Consider the following 23,578-nt stretch of genomic DNA (forward strand, 5'->3'; position numbering starts at 1 on the left):
ATTTTCCCACGGATGAAGAATTTCGTGATAACCTCAGATTCCTTCTAATTGGATTACTCTGCCCATTGCCCTCAGTGGACCCTCATCACTCAAACTACGAATTGCTGATGAAGAAACGGCTTGGCGGTGTGTGGGCTACAGGACGCAATAGCGATCCTCAAGCGAGAGGTAGACAAATTGAGGATCTAGGGAGGAGCCAAGACGTAGAGCTGGGCGGGGATGGAGGAAGACTTATGCAAGGAAAGGAGAGAACTTGGTCCTTTGACCTTCCATCTCCTCTCCTCGCAAGCCTAGCGTCTCTCTGCCTCCTCTTCAACCGAATCCACAAAAATTACAAAGAGAGTCCTCCTTTCTGACCACATGTCCTCTCTTTTTTAGTTCTTCGTGGTTAATAGGTTAAAGATATCATGAGGAAAAATCATCATGGTCTAGCAAAGATGAGCCTACCAACCCAAATCATGCATACACATGCATGTGTGCACGCGCATGTGCGTAGGTGCGTGCTCTCTCTCTCTCTCTCTCTCTCTCTCTCTCTCTCTCTCTCTCTCTCTCTCTCTCTCTCTCTCTCTCTCTCTGTGCACACATATACTAAGGATTAAGGAAGATTCAATTTGAAAATTTCCATTCAACTTTTGAGATTTATAAAATAAAACCTATTTATTTAATTCCTCGAAATTATAGGTATTAGAGGTGGGTCCCTAGCTCGTAGTAGACAAGTCGAGCTTACAACATTCCTCAAGATCCATCTATGATGGGTTTAGGGACCCTTTCCATGGTTGGGATCCTAGGTTGCATATATATTATATGTATGTGTGTGTTTATTTAGAAAATAATGATTTAAAAAACAAAAGAACTCTTCCACTATTTGGATTTTGTCCTTGAAGTACCATGTGGCAATTCACAAATAAGGAATATAGAGATAGAGAAGAAAAATCACACAAAAAGGCAACCCATTTTCTCTCTTGAAGGTCATGAAGAGAAATAATAATAGAGGGAGGGTAGGAGGATCCTAAAACTATGCGGGGAAGGCACAGGAGGGGAAAGAGGAGCATAAGTACCATTGTGCCAAGGGAAAAACAAGAGAGGTTAGAGGTGGTAATGAACTTTCAGGTCACAAGGGAAATTTTCCAAGACAAAACTTTGCATCATCTTTCATAAAGATGAATTGTCTGAGAAAATAGTTCATGTTAGTTTAGCATACGAGGAAGGAAAGGTCACGTAAGGTCATAGTTTCAGTGGGTGAAAAAATCAAGGGTGATAAGAAAAGTTTACCCATCTATCCCTAACCCATCGGAGACGGGTCATGCTACTCGTCAATTGATCAAGCTTGCTCATAATGTCATAAGACAGACTTGCCTCTAGCTTTTCATAAACAACCAACAAAGAAGGAAATGGTCAGAACAATCTGATAAATTTTAGAGGCTTCAGCAAGCACTAACATTTCTAAATAACATGCTCAGACAAAATCTGCCTCTCCATCCTCGGAGCCAGGCAAAGACGACTCAAATATTGAAGTATCACCTCTACTAGGTTGCTACAAAGTTAATTTCTGCAAAACCAGAACGTTTGATAGACCTGAATAATTGCCAACCTCCTAGAAGCCTCTTAACTTTCAATTGGAGCAACAAATGTGGCATTTCACTTCAACTAACCACAATGTCAACCCTACCTTCTAAGATCATGATTCATGGGATCTCAAGCCCAATCAATCAAACCCTGAAGAAATGTCTCCTGATTTTTCATCGTTCATGCTTCATGGATTGTATATTTCAGGTCACATAATAGCACTGATGCAAAAGAGCTCACATTTAACTGGTAAATGTGTTTTCGATCAACCTGTACCCGAAAGCACGTCTTCACAGGTGGCCTCGAGAAGAGCAATTACTGTTTCCACAAGATGATGCTCAGCATCTGTGTGGGCACATCCAGTCACCCATCTGCTCAAAACTTTGTCAAAAGCCTCACGAAGTTGGAGCAGTAATGATCCAGATCTCCTGTCAATCAAGAATTTCATCCATCCCTGCACCTCCAAAAGTATCCTGTCGCTGCTCATCTCAGGTAGACCAGGATCAGCACTCGGACGCACATTCCAGCCCATAAGAACAATTGCGAGTGGAGGCAGCAAGGTGCAGCCGCGGACAAAGACTTGACTCGTTTGCACCTTTTCTTGAAATACTAGATGGTAATGTGAGTCAGGATTCAATTGCTTCTCTGACAGAACTGATACTGGATGTATTAAAACCCGACCATTTTGAGCCTTGAATCCCAAACGCCACCGATATGCATGTTTCGTTGCATTCTTCATGCCCTTGGACTCACGACAAAGCTCAGTGCGGGCTATGTTTGGATAAAAACCAGCAGCCAGAAGACATCTGGCCACATGTGCAGAGGCCCTAGCATTTGGCCTTATCCAACTCTTTAAGATGCCTGATTCTGCCAATGTTCTCTCAAGCTGCTTCCTCATACCTGCTATGAGCTTCATGATCATAGGTGCCAAAAAATTCTCCTCGCAGAACATGTGGCCGCGGCTGAGTGAACAGGCTGCAGACCATTGTTCAAATGCATTTACAAGAGCCAGATGATCACTCCCATAAGATGGACCAATCGCAAAACTTTCCCTTATCCGATCTGCTTCAGCCCTCTTGTTGACAGGAGAAACGAAAGGATCTCTAAAACATGCGGCTGACGATATGGTCAGAAGCGGATCCAGACAACCTAGTAGTGCCCCATAAACCAACATCTTCCCAAATCTGGGATGCACCGCCAGCTTTGCAAGTGTCATTCCCAAGGCTGTTAAATTCTCAAATTGATCGATAGCACCAAGCTCTTGAAGCACTTTTATGGCAGCATGAACCGCATGTCCCTTTGGAGGCTGCAATGCCTTTGAAAGGAACATTTCAATGTCACTCATGGTTGATTGTACCAACTTTAAGTCATCCAAAGGCCTCAAGAGAGTGCCAGTCAAGGTAGCCTCTGGCACCTGCATACCGCAAGCTATACTTCCTTAGCAATCACCACAATGACAAGGAAAATGTGGCAGAGCATAGTATAGGTCATAGTTTTCAAAACTGGACATGAAAAGCAACGACTTACTGCACTTGTAATTGCAGTGGCTTTGATCTGAAGACATAACTCCTCAAGGGGTACACGCTGCATTTCAGGAATTTGATGTTCTGACATAGAACAGAAAACCTAGCATGTTCAAGAGTCTTGTCAGTACTAAACAAATTGACTTTCAAGACAAGTTGTGTGTATGCTACAGCTGGACAAGCTTATTATGAGAATATTAATTGAGAGGCCAAGTTACTCTCAAGCTGGCAAAGAGAGATCAACTAGTACTATTTTGAGGGCACATATCCACCTGCTTTGCGTATAGTCTAAAGCAAATGCCAGCTCTGACTCGTCCAGCCCTACCCTGCCGCTGGCGTGCACTTGCCTGAGATGTCCACTGCAGAAACAATAATTAAACCATAAGCCTACTCCATCATGTAGTTGTTTGAGATAGCATTTTGATAAGCAGATTGAACCTGTAAGATGTATCTACACTATCCTCCCCAGACAGACAAAGTATCAATTGCAGGCACCATTTACACAGACTGACTAGCTAACCACCTGCACCCGCATTGTTGTCATATTAGTAGAAGGATCAAATTGCTTTTCTTTGATTTTTCCCGTGTCAACAACATAAACCACATCATCAATGGTTACACTTGTCTCTGCTATATTTGTTGACAAGACAACCTGACAAACAGACAATCAAGATCAGGAAGACATGCCAAACATGTATTCCCAAAGATATAAAGCACTACTAGCTATATGTCTAATAAATCGTATTCATTTAGCTTTTCTGATGAAACGAGCCTTGCGTAGGCCTGGAGGTGCATGTGTGAAAGCAGCCCGTTGCTCTCCAGCTGGAAGCTGAGAGTGTAGAGGAACGACCATCATATTTCTGCTGGATGGCGATTTCAGTAAACGATCCCTTACAGCAGAAATGTTGTCCCAGCCCTGCAGTTAAATGTATTTGTTACCAAACTGCATGAGTAGGAACTTTATTCTGAGAAAACATTAACAGTAACTCTTACAGGTAAGAAACATAGAATTGCACCGTCACCCTCAGCAAATGCTTGGGTGATCCAAGATATGACATTTGCGACCAGGTCCACATTGACCTCTTCGTCCTCTGAAATCCCTGGCTTTGAAAATTTTGGCACAAAGAAATATTGACCCATCAGCTTTGACAGATCCTCCAAAAAGTAAACATGCACAGGGTGGATCATCCCTGGAATGTTAACCACGGGACAATTATTGAAATACCTGCAGAGTAGCCAATGATATCAGAACACATAGCATCCCAGCCTTGACATCTAATAGACAAGGGTGCACGTATCCCTCAATATGTAGTTGAAGGGAAAGACAGATTTTCAGAAGCGGGAGAACATAGCACAATGAGGCGAGGAGATGAGATAAATAGAGGGAAAGAGAAGACAGGGAACCGCACAAAGAAAGTCAGAAGGAAGCAAGAGAGCCGAGTAGATTATAGAGTCACATCAAATGGCCCTTCAAATGAGTGGAAGTGATAAGTATATGATAATCAGTCAAAAAATACCTAGGAAGGGCCCATAGCAATTCCGAAAAGTGCGAAACTCCGTTATTTAGAGTACCTACATAATAACTGAAAAAATAATCAGCCATAAATCAGTTTAAGACTAAAAGCCTTTTGGTTTTGGTTTAAACTCTTTGATGAATGCTATAAACTCACAGTATGCTGCCCATTTTCTTTCTTTCCTAGCAGCCTTGACCTTGGCTAATTCTGTTGCCTTATTATTCAATTGGGCTCCTGTGAGTTCCTCAGCTATCCATACCTTGGTCCCTTTCATCTTGGAACATTGTCAGAGAAGTTTGATCCATAAATCATGTGAGCTAAGCATAATAATAGCATGTCCCTTAGAGTGTTGGATATTAATGTCTCTTAGAGGGTTGGATATTAGTTGCTCCATCATCATCCTCATCGTCAACTTCCATTCAATGTCGGGCATGGCTGCTTTAACGCGTGGTAAAAGTCTCATTGAAAGAGTCCTCTTCTTTGAACCAGTCTTAAGGAAGCCCCCCTATTCTTATCTCCAGTGCATTCTCACATCTGGCTTCGTGTTCCTTGATCTCATCTACAATATCAGCTTTACTTGCCTTTGTATCAACCTTCATGGTCACTTCCTTCTTCATTGTTTGTACTTCAGTATGAACTAGGTCTTTAACTGTAGAAACTAGTTGAAGGGTAGGGGGGGAGGCCTTACAAGCCTGCACAACCTCATCAATAACTGCCTGCTTCTCAGGTCCTTGAAGGACCTGAAGTCTAGCTGTCACACCTGCTAGTCAAATCGTCAACTCTCTTACCAGCTGCTGTAAATTAAAAAATCTGATCAAGGTTCCCAATAATGGGTCGATTCAGACCCCCTCATAGAAGGTTTTTTGCCCCAATTCTGCATACGGAGAGGGTGTCATGGCTGCCACTGTAGCATATCAAGTATTCCTTGTTGAGGTTGCTGGGGTTGAGGGGCATTTTGAACTGTATCTTTATTCTCTTGTTTAGTTCCCAATCTCTTTTAGCCACGATTATGTTATTTTATCCATGATTATGAGAACTTACATGATTATGTGATTTTATCCATGATTATGAGAACTTACATTTTTATTGTTGCCACATGGAAGAAAAAGAATTAACAGTTCTCCTTTGCTTAAATCTGGAAGAGACTAAGCCCCATCGGTAGTTTTCCTTGTTTGTTTGTATTAGTATATTTTTTATTTAAAAAAGAGGCCGTCTCTAATTAGTCTTCCAACTCTCTTCCCTCCCTTCAAATCAGCGCCCCCCCTCTCCATATCTCTCCCTCCCCCCCTCTTTTCCCTCCCTTTCAAATCAGCTGCTACCTCTGTATCTCTCTCTCCCTCTCCCACTCTTCCTTGTGCTCAGCTTTTCTTTAGTCTTCCTTACACTCTGGGGGGTGTAGGTTGCTCTCTTGCGGGCACGCTGATCCAGATTTTGCTCTATGCAGATGACGTGGCTCTCTTGTCTTCCTCAGCAGAGGGGCTTCAGAGACACCTAGACGCACTACAATCCTTTTGTGAGTCTCATGATTTGAAGGTCAACCTGGGTAAAACCAAGGTCATGATCTTCAATACATCTCGAGCCATCACACGTCAGGAGCAGTTCACATTTGCGGGGTCATCTGTTGAGATAGTTTCATCATACACTTATCTTGGGGTTATCTTCTCCGGACCGAGCTTCACTATGAGACCCGCAATGCAAGGACGCTTGAGTAGAGGGTATGCCTCATTGGCCAGGCTAGAGAGGTAGTGCTTCCGCTCACACTTTCAGGATCCACGCACCAAGGGGTTGCTTTTTGACTCCTTGGCTCGCCCAGCGGGGATGTACGTCAGCCCTTGTTGGGGGCTAGACTTGTCGGATACAGAGTGGGCCCGTGTGGAGCGGCTACAGGTTCTCATGCTATCACGGATGATTCGTGGTGAGTCATCCATTCCTCACCAAATCATTCAGGCTGAGTTTGGGTCACTCCCCTTTACAACTAGATGCTGCATTTCAGGTCATCACATATCTGTATCGAGTTAGGGAATATGGAGATTATACCTCGGGGCGTAGCACGCTACCATGGATAGCTCTATCCTCTTCTATGGCACTTGCAACAGGAGGAGATCAGAGGTGCTGGTATGCACGTACAAAGAGATGGTTTGAGCGACTGGGGCTCCACATCATAGTTGCACGAAACGGCCGTTTCTTGGCTGGAAACGGAAACGGCGAAACGGAAACGGCGTTTCTTGAAGAAACGCCGTTTCGTAAAACCTGTTTTTGCCCTAAATCCCAAAAGTTGTGATTTCGCTGCCTGGCTCCATTTTTCGCCGCCTCCCGCCGATCGCACTCCTCCTGTGCATCCTTGCTACTCTCTCCACCTTCTCTAAGCTCTCTCCATCCCTCCATCCTTTGCTCTTGGACTCTCCATCCCGTTTTCCTCGGACCTCCATCCTTCTCTCTCCATCCTCTTCATCCTTTGCTCCATCTTCTCCATCCTGCAAAAGCTGCAGCTTGGTAGCCTGCTCTCCATCCCTCCATCCTTCTTCTCTCCATCCTCTCTTTAATCTTACCTGTAACCTCTCCATCCTCCTTCACTTCTACCTCTAGGCTCTGATCCTCCAGGCTCCTTCCACCTCTCCATCCTCTTTTACCTCTGAGCTCTCCATCCTCCTTCTACCTCTCCATCCTTTCTCACTTGTGACCTCTCCATCCTCCTCAATGCCGAGAGATGCTTATTGGGTCCATGTCTCCCTCCTAGATAGTTATAAAGGAGGCACTGGCTCCAAGAAGTATGAATGATGCATTGATGCTTGAAGGCTGAAGCTTCAAGTCTAGATAATTGTATTATGTATGATTTGCAAATTGCACTCTATTGATAATTATATTATGTATAAAAAATAAAATTCTATACATAAATTGTATCATATTGCCGTTTCTTCCGTTTCCGTTTCGGCGGGGCCCGGAAACTCCGTTTCTTCCGTTTCTTCCGTTTCCGTTTCTTCCGTTTCCGTTTCGGCTGGTAACTATGCTCCACATGGATAGACTACCTCCCTTCCAGTATAGCATGGATGCTCCGTTCTCTCCCCTCTTATCACACGAGGTCAACCAGGTTATCCGTGAGGATCTACTACAGCTACACACTTTTCAAACCTAGTTGGAACCAAGTGAACTCCCAGTGAAGCTTAACTTCTACAGAAATCACTTCTTACATATCACAACAGAGGGTTTCATTGACCCACCAGGATACACACAGATTCACCTACCTCACTCGATGAGGATCTCTCTTGGGCAATTTCGGGTCTCTTCACACAGACTTCGCATCGAGAGCGGCAGAGCACAGCAACTACCCAGGGAGCGGCCAATATGCACACTATGTGACATACAGGAGGTTGAGACAGAGGAGCATTTCATCTTCAGGTGTCCTGTGTACTATGAGATCCGAGGACGTTTCCACTGCCTCTTCAAAGATAGTTATGGGATTTTAGCCCATTTCCTCTCCTACCCAGACCAGCGGTGTTTGGCAGGTTTCATTCATGAGGCACTTAGACACCGTGAGAGGATACTCCGAGCATGGAGACAGGAGCAGACTTCTTTCTCGGTTGATCCCTCTCAGAGCTCTATCACGGAGTTCTTTTAGCTAGATCACATGGACCCCAACGAGACGAGGCCTCGACATGACCGTCACCCGGAGCCCGTGACCCGACAGCTCAGACAGAGGGTCAACACACAGATCACACTTGGAGACATCCCCTCCTTGTTTAGAGTCGGAGCCCGACCGACAGGGGTCACAGTAGCCCTAGTTAGACGCAGAGCTACGACCAGGAGACGTGCCAGGACCGCACCTCTGAGTGGCCAACAGCACTCTATTGCCGACTTCATGCCTCCACTGCCTCATCCATCCTGATATCTTGCTGTTGCTGGGGATGATGATGATATTGATGATGATGCTGAGATTGATATATAGTCGACCATCGACATGACTATGTTGTACTTAGGACTTAGTACTGCCATTCTGCATTTTTGCATTTTTTGCATTTTGCATTTTGCATTAGTATGGACGCTCGTTTAGTAGCTCCACTACCACAGCTCGTTGTATCAGGATTTTCACAGTCTCATAGACCCATCGGTCTTCCGAAGACTTTAATAAACTTTCTTTCTTTCTTTCTTTCTCCCTCTCCCTCTCTTTCCTTCTGCTCAGCTTTCCCGCCCTTTACTCACTTGCTCTCCTCCTAGGTATACTCGAACACCATCAGGTCACTTCACAGATCTTTTTGAAAATCAAGAACAGACCAGAAAATTGTGAAGACATTTTGTAGACTTGACTAATATGTATTACTTGAGAATCTTTGGGGGATGCCAAGAGAACTGACCATTTTTTATTAGAATAATACTGCACTTGATCCTGAACAATCAGCCGTAGTGCCTGAAATCCAACTACCCATAGGACTCTAGGCTGATATCCATACATCAGCATGCATGGACTGATTCGGGTGACTGAATGCTTAGCACTACTGTGAGATATCTCCAATAAGGAAGATACTCTTCTCCAATCAGACTACGTCTATGAGACATAAGATCTCCACATAACTTCCATAGCCTAATAGACCCTCTCAGTCTGGACTCTGTCCATCCAATTCAGGATGATCAGCCTGGGCCTTAATCTCGAAGATGATTTCTTCAAATGTGTGGGATGAAGTACAAGCTGGGAATGCCCCTCTTAGTAGCAAAATTAGAGAGTATTCCATTTAAAAAGATTTGCTTGTCCAAAAGGGTAAGGTCTGTGTACGCGGGGGTGAGATATGACACGGCGTATCTGGTTGGAGTGTCATGATAATCCCACTACCGATCACTTCGGGGTACAAATTTGAATCTAGTCAAAATAACTTTCTTTTGACCTAAGATCTCTATGTTCAAAATGGTCAATGGTAAAGTGGAGCGCTTGAGTCGCGATGGCCTGTTTGTTGCATCCTTTGGAGATACTTGAAAAGAAATGGCAGAGTATTTAAATGGATTAGGAATACCACAAACTTCTTTGTCGGCATGATGCAATTTGGGTGATTGTGGATCGATTCACCAAATTGTCATGGTTCATTCCTACAAGAGAAAATATATCACCCAACTCAGCTTGCCCACGGAGTGAAATGGTTGTTTAACTTGCATGGCTTACCGACTGAATAGTTATTGACAGAGATGCTAAGTTTACTGGGCATTTCTGGAGAGCTGCAGATTCAAAGATTGACACTCACTTATCATTGAGTGTAAACAAGATTCATACAGGTCAGATATGAAGCAAAGTTGCTTCACACACCAACTGCATAAGGCATCCCTTGTTGGTAGATCCTAGCCTTGAAGTCAAATTCTTGCATAAGCGCCCGACCCACGGGCCTTCCTGCCCCGTAATGACTAGGTGAAATCGACGGGAAGAAATAACCTAACAGCCAGAGCTAGAGTGGAGGTGGTGTAGATCTTGTGGGAAGATCTATTCTTGGAAAAGCAAGGTTATCTAAGAAGCACACAATTTACGACTTAACTCTCATAAAAAGAGTTATGTGCAAATATAAATGATCTACGAGACCAATTATGTGCTTCAAGGGCCTACATGCTTTTCCTGTACACTAAACCAAACAAAAAAGAAGCTATCAATCACGCTACAAGTATCCCTCTCAATAATAAGCACATCAGATAAGACAATGATGACCTCAGCTCAAAACCTTGAATATCCCTAAACACGGGGATGAAACATTGGAAAAGCAGGAGAGAGAGAATGTAAGCATACTATGAACAAAAGGAGCTTCAAAAAAGCAATACAGATTTATAATATAGCCTTTCTACTAACAAGTTACAGTTGGCACTTCAAGACACACTTTATGTGCAGCATAGGTTATGAAACCTATTGCTAGTTTTGTGCCAGTCTAGCGAGTTCACTGTGTGCAAATGTACCAGAAGGGGAGGGACAGTACTCAGACATTCCAGCAAATAGACTTGCACTTCAAAGACTGACCTTGTGTAGATTGATGAATCAAGTGTTGCACTCATGATTATCACTCGCAAAGATGTGTGATGCTGAAGAAGCTCACGAACAACTACAAGTAAGAAATCTGTCTCCAGCTCCCGCTCATGAACCTCATCAATAATGATGTGTGTCACCCCAGCTAGCCCATCCTTTTTCTGTCAGTAATATCCAGATAAATTTAGTTGCATTCTCACCAAGTTGGGCATTCATGAAATTTTCAACATTCGAAATTATCCAATGGGCCCTGAAAACCGGGACATGTTATAACGTCAATGCTCGACCTGTAGCCTCCTAAGTAATATCCCCGTAGTGCAGTACAAAATGCTCCCACGCAATCTTGGCAGCACACCCTCCAGCCTGATAGCATAACCAACACTCTTTCCGACAGGCTCACCTCGTTCCCATGCAACACGTTCAGCAACACTGCAAACATAAGATATATCCTGGTGTGAGCAATTTCTTAAATGCTCAAAAGAATCATGCTTATTAGGCAGTACGGGCATAAGCCCACTATCATGGGTCAATTTCATCAAGTCTTTCTTGCACCTTCAATTCATCATTTACCACAAGAATAAACACAAATTTAAGCCATTTGATACTCCAATCAGACAACAGTCAAAACCTTGTGGCCATTTAAGCTCTAGGAAATGATTAGGTGATTATATGTAAAAGATGCAACGCCCCCATTTGGGCATTGTCATGCTGAGACAATATACAGAGCGCTTAAGTTGCACCTTGGTTAAACAAAACAATTCACAAAACCTCATATTACCTCATCAGATTTGCATTGTCATAGTCACATGCAAACTTCTCCAGTACAATAAAGTACCATTTCATCAAACCTAAACTAAAACGAAGATCAAAACTCCACCGAAATGTACATGATCTTCCTTATCGTCAATTTTGCAGCATTGGTAACTTCATTATTCTTTTGTCACCTCTCTGCATATAAAATTCTGCCTCAAATTTAAAATCTATCACTACAGCTTGCCAGTCCTACAACAGGATCACTGCAGCTTATTCACTGGGATGCAGTATTAAGTTTGAGATAGTGAAGGAACACCCAACCTCATAGCCATCTGCTGTTCTGACTCCTGCTTACAGTCTCAGGCTACAAGAACATAAGTTCCAGAATCATAGCAGCCCTGAACCCTGCAAGGCGGACCGTCAGCAAGAGTCACAACAACAGATGGCTGAAATAAAAGACCAAAGCAATCAAATAACAGGACAAGGGAAGTGCAAAAGAGTGATTCCCAAAGGCAGGGACAGCCCTTCAACAAGATTCATATTAGCAACCCAACACAAAGAACTGAATCAACGCATGCGCGCCGAAATGACTACAGAGTTGGAACGCCCATGGATAGACAGAGCAACATTGCTCAACATCACAAAGGTATGGCCTCCTATACCAAGCTGGAACCTAAAAGGGAATCTGTTTTGCCTAAGGACCTCCAGGAAATTCCACGATGACTTGCATCCACTTTAGAAGAAATGTCTATTTATGTTCCAACATTAGCATAACCGAAAAATTCCCTACATTTTGGCTCAGCGATCTGAACTTAGAATCTACTGGAAACAAAAAGTTGGATATGACCTGATGGCAGCAATCCTCCTTGGCTGCGTAACCACCACATGAACTTGAGCACCAGAACCATTCAGCTCAAAATCCTCTAGTACAAATTGTGGAACCTGCAGTCATTGTAATTACCAACTGAGAAATCTATACCACATATAGAGGCCCTCGACTCTGAGTTCCTAAGAACATAAGGAATAGAAATTTAAGGCTCTAAGCCATGGGTAAAAAATAGTCACACAAGCATGTCAAGAGATTACATGAAGAACACCTCACGTCAATGGACAAGAAAGCATGTCAAGAGGTTACGGAATGCCATCCAGCAGGATGGCTTCATGGCACAAAACCAGATAATAGAGTTGAGGAAGTCCCAAAGGAACAGCTAGATAATGAGTACAAAAACCTCTACACTTTAAACCCATTTTTCACATGATGAAACAATTAATTTATGTTTCCTTTCCAAAATGCCACAGAACATCCCCAGTAGAAAGCCAGTCCTTCCTTCCGTCTATATGCACAGGGACAAAGTTCAAAAGGAATTTAAAAACCAATAAGCTAATACTCTGATACAAGCATGCAATGCGCTCCTTTATTCTTTTTCCTACATTTAGAACCAAAGGAAGATAGCTTTTGTTTCAGCATTGGCTGAATGGAGGACTCAGTAAAAACAAATCTCTTGTAAGTTTTACAAATACCTGGGTTGTCTTCCCACATCCTGTTTCCCCCGTAAGGACAACCACTCGATTATTTTGTATTGTATCAATTATCTTCTGCCTTTTGCTCCATGCAGGTAAGCATTGGCAAGCCAGCCTTTGTTCAATGTACTCTGGGGACGACACTCTCTTCATTGCTTCCGCCCGCAACATGATATCCTCAGTAGCTAGCTGTTCTCTACTCACAAAATTTGTAGTCATTTCCACTGCCTCCCTCTGCATATGATAATTCTGTGCCTGTTGAAGAGATGAAGATTGGCACGTTCTCTGTGGAATACCATCTTGCATTTCCAAATAAAGGGATTGGAGAGCACCTTCCATCCTAAGCACGTGCTCATCGCGAATCCGTACCACAGCAGGCTGATCATTTTGCTGGAGTTATCAACCAAAGAGGCAGACTCAGCAAGCAAGCTCCTTCAATGATTTAATCATTTCATATCATGTACATGCTCATATAAATGCTTGGAAGGTCCAGGCTATAAAATTGTACAGCACTGAAAAGCCAAGGTTATGTCCAAAGAACTTAGAATCACCAGCTTAGACCAAGTTGCATGCAATGTTGACTTGGCACCTGAAGTCCAGATATGCTCAATATACAAACAGATATCCATTTTCACCTAATCAATATTGCTTAGAACTTAAATCCTAGATTTCCTCCACTGCCAAATGAAGCCACCTCAGATATTGGGAGAATAGAGCATATGGTCACCCATTCAGTACAACTCACTTTAGAAAAGGACATTTCCATGAATTCACTTTGCTCTACTAGGAGCCCAGGATACTTCTTCAAAACTTATCAATGAAAATTTGATTTCATCTCACATGAAAATTAAACACAGCTATGCAATGAAATCAGCAGAGAAACAGTCCCATGACGTTTCTATATCACATAAGGCACCCCTTCCTCAATGAGCAACACTAACATAAAAAGTGTGCATCTTATAATACAGTTTACCTGATGCATAAGTGAAGACTTGGTGGTTGTTGCAACTGCAATTGTTCCCCCACCACGATCACCAGGTTTGTTCAGTAGTCCTTCCTGGTGAAGTTTCTCACAGGCAGCCGTGCAACAGGCACGTTCAGCTTCTGCTTTGTTGCGACCTTGTCCAATTGCAACAAAAGAATCACCCTCGCTCCTTAAGGGAACAGTCAACTCAGCAACAAACACCTACAGTGTCACCGAATTTCAGATCAAAGAAAAACAGAACAGAATTTCCATATGGAAATTGAAGAGACATTATTGGCTGAAATAACCGATCCAGAAATGGCAGAAACCTTTGCATGGTCTGGTCCCGAGGCACGTAGGGTAATGGGTAGTGGTTTTGCTTTCCCTCCACAGCAGATGTCTCGAAATGCAATGCTTGTAACCAAAATATTTTTTGGATTGTCCCCCCATCCAGAGTTAGAGGAGTTATTCTTCGATGGACCCACAAGGAAGCCTAAGTCCTGTAAAGTAAATTAAATGCACCAAAGCTATCAGTTTAAAACACAGGCAAAATGAAATGTAAAATATATCCATCTTAAATGATATCACCTTTGGATAAAAAGAAACGAATGCATGTAAGATACTCACATCTAATTTCTTGCAAGCATCAACAGCAGCCAATCTCTCTGCTTCTTTTTTAGTTCGTGCTTCTCCCACACCCCAGGCCTCTGTGCCATCCTGTGTCAATGTAGACGTCAACCATTAGCAAACTAGACCTTAAAATCATCAAACATAGCGTGTCTTGAAAAAGACAAGATAGACAATAGCCTAGTATTGTAGGATCGATAGGCAAAAGAGAGAATACAAGGTACAAAGAGTCATTGATTCTTAGCCATGTCAGATCATGTAACAAAGGGAACCAAGTGTAAAGCCTATCGAAAGACTTCGAACTTGGGACGAGGAAGTGCCTTTGTAAACATATCTGCTATGTTGTCCTCTGTGGGAAGATAGGACAACTCTCTGTCTCCTACTGACAACCGCTCCTGAACATAATGATAGTGAACTTCAATATGCTTGGTATGCGCATGAAACACTGGGTTACGCGCAATGGCCAAAGCACTCTGGCTATCAGTGTAGACCATAGTGGAGGATGTCTGGCGAATACCAAGATCTGTAAGTAACTGGCAAAGCCAAACACACTCTACTGTAGTTGTCACGATTTGTGACGTATTCCTTTCTCTCTTTCTAGACTTATGGATGGTTTGATGAATGGACACTTGTGGAAGGGTATGCCCTTTCGACGGGACACTTGCCCTTTCGACGGGACACTTCCTAATGAGGCACAACCCTTCACAAGAGACATCCTATTGAAGAGACATTTCTATTGTAATGTACCCTCATCAAGGGTCACACCCTTCACAAGGGGTACACACCTCTTCATGCACATACCCTTTGGAGTACACACCTTTTCATGTGTGACTCTTCACTCTCTATATAAGAGAGGCCCAATTGTATGGATGACACAACATCTACACTACAGACATTCAAGCAATACAATTATTCCTCGTTCTCTGCTATTTCAGTCTCCTTTTTGTTCCTTAGCACATTTCTAAATATAGTAAATCTAGGATTTCTTAAAGTGGTATCAGAGCAAAATTCGCTCCTGCCTGTAGGAAATGCCCCCCACCTTCTAGGGCCGATCTGATACATCTTTTCCACTAGAAGGATATCCGTGCACATTGTGCATGGAAGAGATGGAGAGGATGAGCATAAAAATTTTAAACACCTACCCTGCCTAAAGTCATCTAGGGCCTCTCCATCTCCCACACATCACAAGTTGATGTGAATGGACACGACAAAAATCGTGTCTTTTCAGGTGCTTGGGCTGTCCCAAAACCAAGGGACGCACCTTTTCCACCATCGGACACACCTTTTGATGAAGAGTCTTGACTCCTCACTCAAGGGACACACCCCATCGTGGACAAAAGGACACCCCTTTTAAAAACGGGGATACACCCCTTCATGAACAGGTGCACCTATTCCAAGGGTCACACCCCTTCGAATAGGCACACCTTTTAGGCACCAAGTACCTACAAAAGGGTACCTAGAGGGGTAAAAAGGGAAAAAAATAAACCCATCCCCTACCCTTAGGTTTACCCTAGCTACCTAGGGTTAACTAAACCCCCAACTTAATTTTTGGGGCAACTAACCACCTTAGGCAGCCTCAACGAAAAGTCGCAGCCCCTCCTTTTCTATTCCGTACGGCCTGCACCATACGGAATTCCCTGCAGCCCTGCACCGTACGGAATTACCTGCACACCCGTCTTTGCCCAGCCCTGCGCCGTACTGCTCGCCAGCCCTGCGCCATACTGCCCGCAGCCCTGCACCGTACAGCCTGCGCAGCCCTGCGCCGTACTGCATGCCAGCCCCTTGCGCAGCCTCGCCTCTCCAGCACGCCAGCCCCTGCGCATTCATTGGCCTCGCCAGCCCCCCCCCCCTGCGAAATCATTGGCCGCTCCAGCACACAGCCCCCCCCTCCTGCGCAGTCCTTGCCAGCCAAGCCCTGCCTTTTCCTGCGCAGTCCAGCCCTGGGAACTGCCACGTGCTTCGCTATTGACAGCCTGCAGCACCCCCCCCCTTGTTTCGCCATCTTTGTCCTGCCAAATCAGCACCAGTTGCAGCCTCTCCGCGCAATGAAGACCGCTTGTTAACAGCCCAGACCAGACAACCTCGCAAACCACTGCAACATGGATCTCTGGACAGCGATTTGCAGCCTTCTTCTACGCAACAATTTGGCAGATTAAATTATTGCCAGGTGGAGTCTTTCCAATCTGCTTTTAAGGATTCTCTTCCCATTAACAAATTACAGGAAATGAAGGAATCTACCTTAAAGCATGGAAACCCCTGGTAATTCACCCGGCATTTCAAGGACACCTCAGGCATCAGCTACCACACAATATCGTGTTCAAATTGCACAGCCAGCCCATTTCGGAGCCTTTGCATCTTGGGTCTTCTGTGTCACGTGCCCTCCTAGTGATTTGGACCACATCCTCTACCTTCTGCGTGAGGCACCTCACTTACATTACGTCCTCAGCACCGTACAGGTTGTGTTCCACGAGACACGACGATACCCAGAACCCGATATTCCTCAAGAGTTTGCTGTCCATCTTTGGAGAGAATTTTACCCCTCACCTTCGGCATCTCCAGGGTACTCTCCACCTTCTTCAGCTCCCAGATATCCTCCTCTACAGGTTGTACCTTCTCCAAGTCAGTATTTACACTCTGAAGGCACTCCTTCTCCTGGATATCCTCCATTTCCGACAGCAGCTCCTTATCCCTTCTCAGATCCGTGGACTCTGCAACCTACTCCTGTCCTCTCACGAGCAGTAACACCACTTTTGACATCACCATTGTTACCTCAGACAGGACCTCCTTTACCAGATTTCCACGGGTGGTTCCATCCTGCCTCGCCTTCCCCCTCCAACATGAGCAACCTCAGGGAGCAGCCCGAATCCTCGTCCAGGAATGGTACAAACTAGAGCGCAAGTTCACGCTTTTCTCACAGGGATCTCCGATATGTCGCAACGCTCGCGTGAAGCCTCTCCAGAGATCAAAGAATCAAGTCCAAAAAAGACCCCTGAAGTCAACGTACAAGGCGAATCACTATTGCAACTTCAAATATCCCAGCTTCAGGACAGCATCTCCGACTTGGTCCAGAAAGTTCAACAACTTCAAGATTCTCGAAGTACCACACATACAGAGGATGACGTGATGCAACCAGACGACTATGCGGATTCATTCCCACCAGAGGTAGAAAACACTGAACTACGTGCCCTCTACCGTTTACTTCAAGCTTCCAAAACTAAAAGACTTGACATCAAACTTCCGGAAGCCTACACTGGTCAACGCAATCGCCGAACAGTTGACCAATGGCTCGCAAAAATGCACATGTATTTTGACACTGTTGACCTCACTGAAGGCAAAAAGATCGCCTTGGCAGCCTCCCTCCTAAAGGATACAGCTTTTCTATGGTGGCAAAGACACTTAAAGGACAACAAAAGTGTGTTAACATGGGAACGTTTTGAACACGTGCTCCGTAAGCAGTTTATACCTGCCAATGCGGACTTCCAAGCACGTTCAAAACTCCGACAGTTGGAGCAAACGGGTTTCCTGTCTTCCTACATCTCTCAGTTCACCACATTGGTGCTGGAGATTGATGGTTTAACTGAGGATGATCGCCTTCATGCTTTCATCTCAGGCCTAAATCCCTCGTTACGCATTGATGTCCTTAAAGCAAACATCACCACCAGAGATGGCGCTATTGCTTACGCAGAGCGCATTACAGATTTCCAAAACACAGGGAAGCAGAGTGCTAATCACACACAAAACTCTACTATGGCCAAAGGTGCTCGCCCTCAAGATAACACCAGGTTTCGAAAAAACTCCGGTAATCAAGGTCAGCGACAATCTCAAGATCCCCAGAAGCCTCAAAAATCATATGCTGGATTTCAACAGAAGCACTCCTCCAAGGATCGCGCCTCTTCTTCTTCACAAAGTCATTACCGACATCCCCAACATAAAGGTGCGGCCACTGACAAGAAGAACAACTCCAGCACAAAAGGTCTTTGTACCATCTGTACAAGCGACCATAGATGGTTCGATTGTCCCAAGCGACCAAAGCAAAATTCCAATATGGAACCTAGCACTTCCCAAAGAGAAGATGCTACCCCAGCACAAGACAAGAAAGGCAAAGCTGTTCGAATGGCGAATACCATCCACCTGAGCCTTGCCAGCAACCCCAAACCTTCCCTGGCCACTCAAGTACTTTGTGTTCAAGGATCAATTCGTGGAACAACGGTCACTATCCTCATCGACAGTGGCTGTTCTCATAACTTCCTAGCCAGTTCTATGGTCGACAAACTTCGGTTGACCACCAGTCCTAGTCTCATGGACTATCAGATTGAACTCGCAAATGGAACGACTTTCTTGTGCAACACCAGGATCAAAAACTTGTCTTTTCGTATCCAACATGCCTCTTTCTCGGTACGATGTCATACTCGGACAACAGTGGCTCTACGACTATGATCCATCAATCAGTTTTCGCAACCATACTATCCAGTTTATCCACCAGGGAAAACTTATTGAGCTAACTGGTTCTAGGGACTCTCCTTCAACCCCAGTTGCCTCTGCCTTACAAGTAAAGAAGTGGGTTCATAAACGCCAAGTAAAGACTTCACTTCTGTTGGTTACGACAATCGAGGAGACACCAACTAAGGATCCTCTGAATACCTCAACCAACCTTTTTTCTAGCCTTACCTGAACCTTTTTCCACAGGAATTGCCTAAAGCAGTTACCACCTCGACGACCAGTGGATCACCCAATCGAACTTATTCCCGGCAGTAATCCACCGTCAAAACCTCCTTATCGGGTTTCTTACACTCAAAATGAAGAAATCCAAAGACAGGTCACCGAACTACTCGACAAAGGTCACATTCGGCCCAATCGCAGCCCTTTCGGATCTCCTATACTACTTGTGGAAAAAAAAGAATAAGTCAATGCGCTTTTGAGAAGAAGAAACAGGAACAAGAGAAGCACCATGTCAATCTCCTTGCTGAAGAACAAGTTGAACATAAAGAGCCCCTTGAGGAGATACATGCAGCTTCAGCAGAGGTTCACGGCCTCTCTTGAGGACGAGGACCCATACGACCAAGGTCGGGCTTTCTAGGCCCCTATGCTATGTGTGTTTGCGTTGAGTCAAGTAAAGGTTCTCAGCCTTGAGTTGTCCCTCTAAAATGAGCATACTTGGAGTCAATAAGAGGTACTCTACCTTGGGTTATCCCCCAAATGAATGTTATTGTCTTTTACTTTGGTTTGATGATATTGACCACCCAGTTCAGAGTAAGGGGGGGTGACCAATGATGGTTTGCCCTTGCCGGTCGCAAGCTGACCGAGAAGTCACTATCACACAAGAGGAGTTGGATAGTTGGACTTGCTCTTTGCAGTATTGCGGTGGAGGGGGGATCGGTCTACTCTTTGCGTGTTGACACTCTTTGCTTTGAAGGAGGGTGTTGGAGATATCATAGCCAAACAATGCCATGATGTAGTGTGTAGTGCTAGTAGTTCTAGTACTAGTTCATGGGTGTGTCATGTGTGAGTGCCATGTGTCACTTTGGGAGTTATCCCATATACACTTGGTACACGTGTGTGTGTGTGTGTGCACTCAGCCTATATAAGTCTTGTACTTCACTTATCATGTCACACTTGATGAATGAATGAAATCCTTCTTCATGTCTACATAAAGAAGGTCAAGTCCATGGGGTCGCACAGATTACCAATGAAAGCATGGGAAGCAAGTAAAAGGCCTCAAAAGACAAACAAAAGCTAGATGCTATCATCTGGTTGCTGGCAAGACATTCAGAGATGGTTCCAAAGATGAGAGTAACTTCCTACCTGGAGATGTCATCAAGGGAAATGGATGAGAAGGCATTTCATAAAGCTTTGTTGGGAATATTGCAGCAAAAACGGCAATCAGCTGAAAAAAGGGCTAGGTATGAGTACTATTGTACGCATGTCAATCCCATTTATTGGGACACCTACTTCAAGGAGGAAGAAAATGCACAAAAATACATAACTATGCCCATACCTGCAAATGCAAGGAGAAGCATTGCACTCATCCGCACCCAATCACACTCTGGAGATAGAGAAAGGTGCTTGGGGAGATGTCTCAAGGGAACAAAGATTTTGCAAGCTGTGTGACCAAGAACAAGTAGAGATAGAAGCACATGTCCTCCTTACATGCACACGGTATGCCTGCATAAGGAGGGACTTTAACAATATTACAGAGAAACACGACACCCTAGCAAGCTTGCTCTCACATAGCCATATAGCCACTCTGGGTAACTATATTGCCAAGGTTCTTAAATATCGTGAATGTTGTATTCCTCAATGTATTTCAAAATAATTGTTCTCCCCCCCTTCCATAAAAGGAAGGAGACACTTGTTTCGTGACTTTTATGGGTCCCATGGGTCGGTATTTCGGCCCCCAGAGGACGGTAATACATTCTTCTTCTTCTTCTTCTTCTTCTCTCTCTCTCTCTCTCTCTCTCTCTCTCTCTCTCTCTCTCTCTCCACCATGTTTCTAATGGACAGAAGCTGGCGACAGTTTTTGGGCAAGGAAACAACTCGCAAGAGCTCCTGGAACAGTTTTGCTAGAGGCAATTTGCAAAAATGCAGATTAGAGGGGACTTTAGGCATTAGTTTCATCTCCTGGCAGCACATGCCAAGCCTAGAACACTCACAAAGCAGTTCCAAGGCCTATGCACTGAAAAGCTACTGCAAAATTTGTGCTGTTATAGCTATTTGGTGGCTTCAGGATTGTGCGTGGGACTCCAAGGACTGGGTGGTACCATATAAAAGTTAAAATGAAGAAAAGTTGCTAGCTTTTTTGGCCAGTCCTAAGTGTTGGAATAAAGGAAGGTTTCATGGTGACATGAAGTTACTTTTTGAGGCCGCACGCCTTAAAAAAGGTACAACTAAGTTCTTCATTCATTATAGCAAACTTTAACTCCTACAAAAGTACTTTCTAAAAGTAATTTTCATGGAGACCAACCCTTTTAGAATGTTCTAACAGAAAAGTAAGGTACGTGGCTTACATGCCACACCTTTTCCCCACAGCCGCCTAGCCAGGCATGCAACCCATGCATGCACCTACCAGTGATCGCTTTCAGCCATTACTTTGGCTAATGAAGCTCGCAAGAGGCATCCCATAAGGTGGAAACACTTCAGTTTATCGAGTCGTCCACTTTGTTGAAGTTTTTTGTTCAGCATTGGTCTCCTTCAGCTTGTTCTTCTTCTTCTTCTTCTTCTTCTTCTTCATCAATCAAGATTGTTCACAAACTTCCTTATCAGACATCATTCCTTTCCATTCCTCCAGTGGCTTCTCACGACGTCCCTCCAAATAAGCCTTCAAACTTGTGATAGTGCACAGGTCTTGATAAATACAGTAGGAGATATAGCGAGGGGTTCCTTCCGAGCCAAACGAAGTGCAAATGGTAGTACCGCACTGCTTAAGCGAGTCTTGACAGCCTAAGAAGCAATCGCCTGAATTGCCAACAGATTTATGAAAGCAAGCACAAGGACAATTACGCAAAAGTGAGGACGGCAAGAAAGCACGCCATTAAGATCAGTCAAGTACCGGGAGAGAAAGACGGATGCGAGCATGGTACTGAGGCTCCAAACCATGGCCAATGCTGTGGATGGAGAAAGGAAGGTGATGCTGAGTGATGCCCTGGAAGAGAGGAGAATCTGCAAGTAACATCTTGGGATTGCCTTGCATCATGGAAGCGACATACTGGCTCTGGACGTCACGCTTCCTCTTGTTACCATCGAGGGTAGGCGAGGGCGATGGGCGAGGGCGAGCTCCGAGCAGGCCCTTCTCCATCATGGGATGGGCTTGAAATTGATTTTGACCTAAAAATCTTGCAACTTTTGGATGCCTAACTGCAAGAAAAAAATGCCCTCATTACGCATGCATCCTCAATGGCTGAATGACAGCCGTGCAGACAAAAATGAGGCCGCGTTCACACCACCCACCGGACCGTACAGCACAAAACTAGATTGGCACGGCACGCATCCTTTCCATCGTTGAGCACGTAACTACTAACTCAAAATTGACGTTGCAATCCTACTATTTTATGAAAATTTTAAGGGAAAGAGTGAATGAGTAAAATAGTGGACATGAAACGCGACACAGGGTCCATAAGGACCCAAACCTACCTGCAAATGTCAAGGGTGGTGATTTATTATTGATTTTGTGATGTCCATATTTTGGAAGCTGAAGTCCAAGAAATACATGAATAAGGCGATACAATAACTGTAATTGCAATTTATACAATATTATCATATTGACTACAACCATATGAATAAAGGTGTACTCATCCTCCAATCTTGCATCCATCATGGATTTCCTTGCTCCCTCGCATCGATAACATGCATTAAACGAGAGGAATGTTGTAAGAATTCAGATTAAAAACAAGAAATTTTGAATGAACGAGTAATTGAAACATATTTATATTATAATATATAATTATTATAACCACACAGTGTGGGCGGGGAGGCGGTGCACTTTCTTCCCTAAAGAGTTATAATCTGAGGAAACGGGCCCCTCACTGGGTGCCGAGATAATGCCGAGAATATAAACATCGAGAGTATTAGCGCCGAGGATAAGTCTCGCGAATGGATAAGAAATTGGCATATTACTGAATGTCAATAGTCGTAATTGTAGTCGAATGCCGAGAGGCAATATCCCAAAAAATTTCAAATGTGAGCCTGAGAGGATTTGTGTGTGTCCGTGAGCGAGATGATTCCAACATTGTAAGATCGTTTAGTAGACAGCACAAAAAGACAACTATCATTAGAGGAAGAGCATGTAACATTCTCAATCTCCACTTAGCGAGTGTTACGTGCCTCTCCAACCTTGGGAAAATGGGAGTTTGAACAATGTAATAAGTCGAGCTTTTAGGCTTGTGAGAGTAGAGCATAAGGTCATCGTGAGACTCTCCAAAGCTTCACATGCTAAGGCTATGCCACGCTAGGCTTCATCTTTTCAAGGCCCTTGCTACGCTTGCTTAAACACAAATCCATCTTGGCTGCTTGTAGATGCTTAACCTAGAGGCTGGCCGGCTTCCAACAACCTCACCGCAGTGTATCCACTTTAGCTAGCATGATGCACGGAGTGATAGACAAATAGATAGATCGATCATCATAGAGCTCT

At 44.2% G+C, this 23,578-nt stretch overlaps 1 protein-coding gene across 1 annotated transcript; it reads right to left on the reverse strand.

The window, feature by feature from the left end:
* Positions 1-1,461: 1,461 nt before the first annotated feature.
* On the reverse strand, positions 1,462-22,253 carry LOC147899889 (uncharacterized). Its single transcript, XM_087377429.1, has 14 exons — positions 22,001-22,253; positions 14,455-14,544; positions 14,157-14,327; positions 13,837-14,049; positions 12,864-13,253; positions 12,190-12,284; positions 10,877-11,018; positions 10,584-10,750; positions 4,083-4,314; positions 3,862-4,005; positions 3,613-3,741; positions 3,362-3,448; positions 3,094-3,192; positions 1,462-2,980 (listed from the first exon to the last, which is right to left on the reverse strand). Exons 1-14 carry the CDS (start codon positions 22,247-22,249, stop codon positions 1,832-1,834), a joined length of 3,357 nt encoding a protein of 1,118 aa, XP_087233555.1. The 5' UTR covers positions 22,250-22,253; the 3' UTR covers positions 1,462-1,831.
* Between the last annotated feature and the right edge of the window lie 1,325 nt (positions 22,254-23,578).

This window comes from Dipteris shenzhenensis, chromosome 7 (assembly GCF_047967505.1).
Source record: "Dipteris shenzhenensis isolate YYH24624 ecotype China chromosome 7, Dip_SZ_1.0, whole genome shotgun sequence".
Classification (NCBI taxonomy): Eukaryota; Viridiplantae; Streptophyta; class Polypodiopsida; order Gleicheniales; family Dipteridaceae; genus Dipteris; species Dipteris shenzhenensis.

Bases quoted from the DNA above. Each gene is read 5' to 3' on its own strand.
- LOC147899889 (XM_087377429.1), bottom strand. From the start codon at position 22,249: ATGATGGAGAAGGGCCTGCTCGGAGCTCGCCCTCGCCCATCGCCCTCG. The intron at 11,019-12,189 runs GTCATATCCAAC...TTATGTTTGCAG, and splicing joins AGGAGGATTGCTGCCATCAG to TGTTGCTGAACGTGTTGCAT. The intron at 2,981-3,093 runs GTAAGTCGTTGC...TGCGGTATGCAG, and splicing joins CCACTGCAATTACAAGTGCA to GTGCCAGAGGCTACCTTGAC.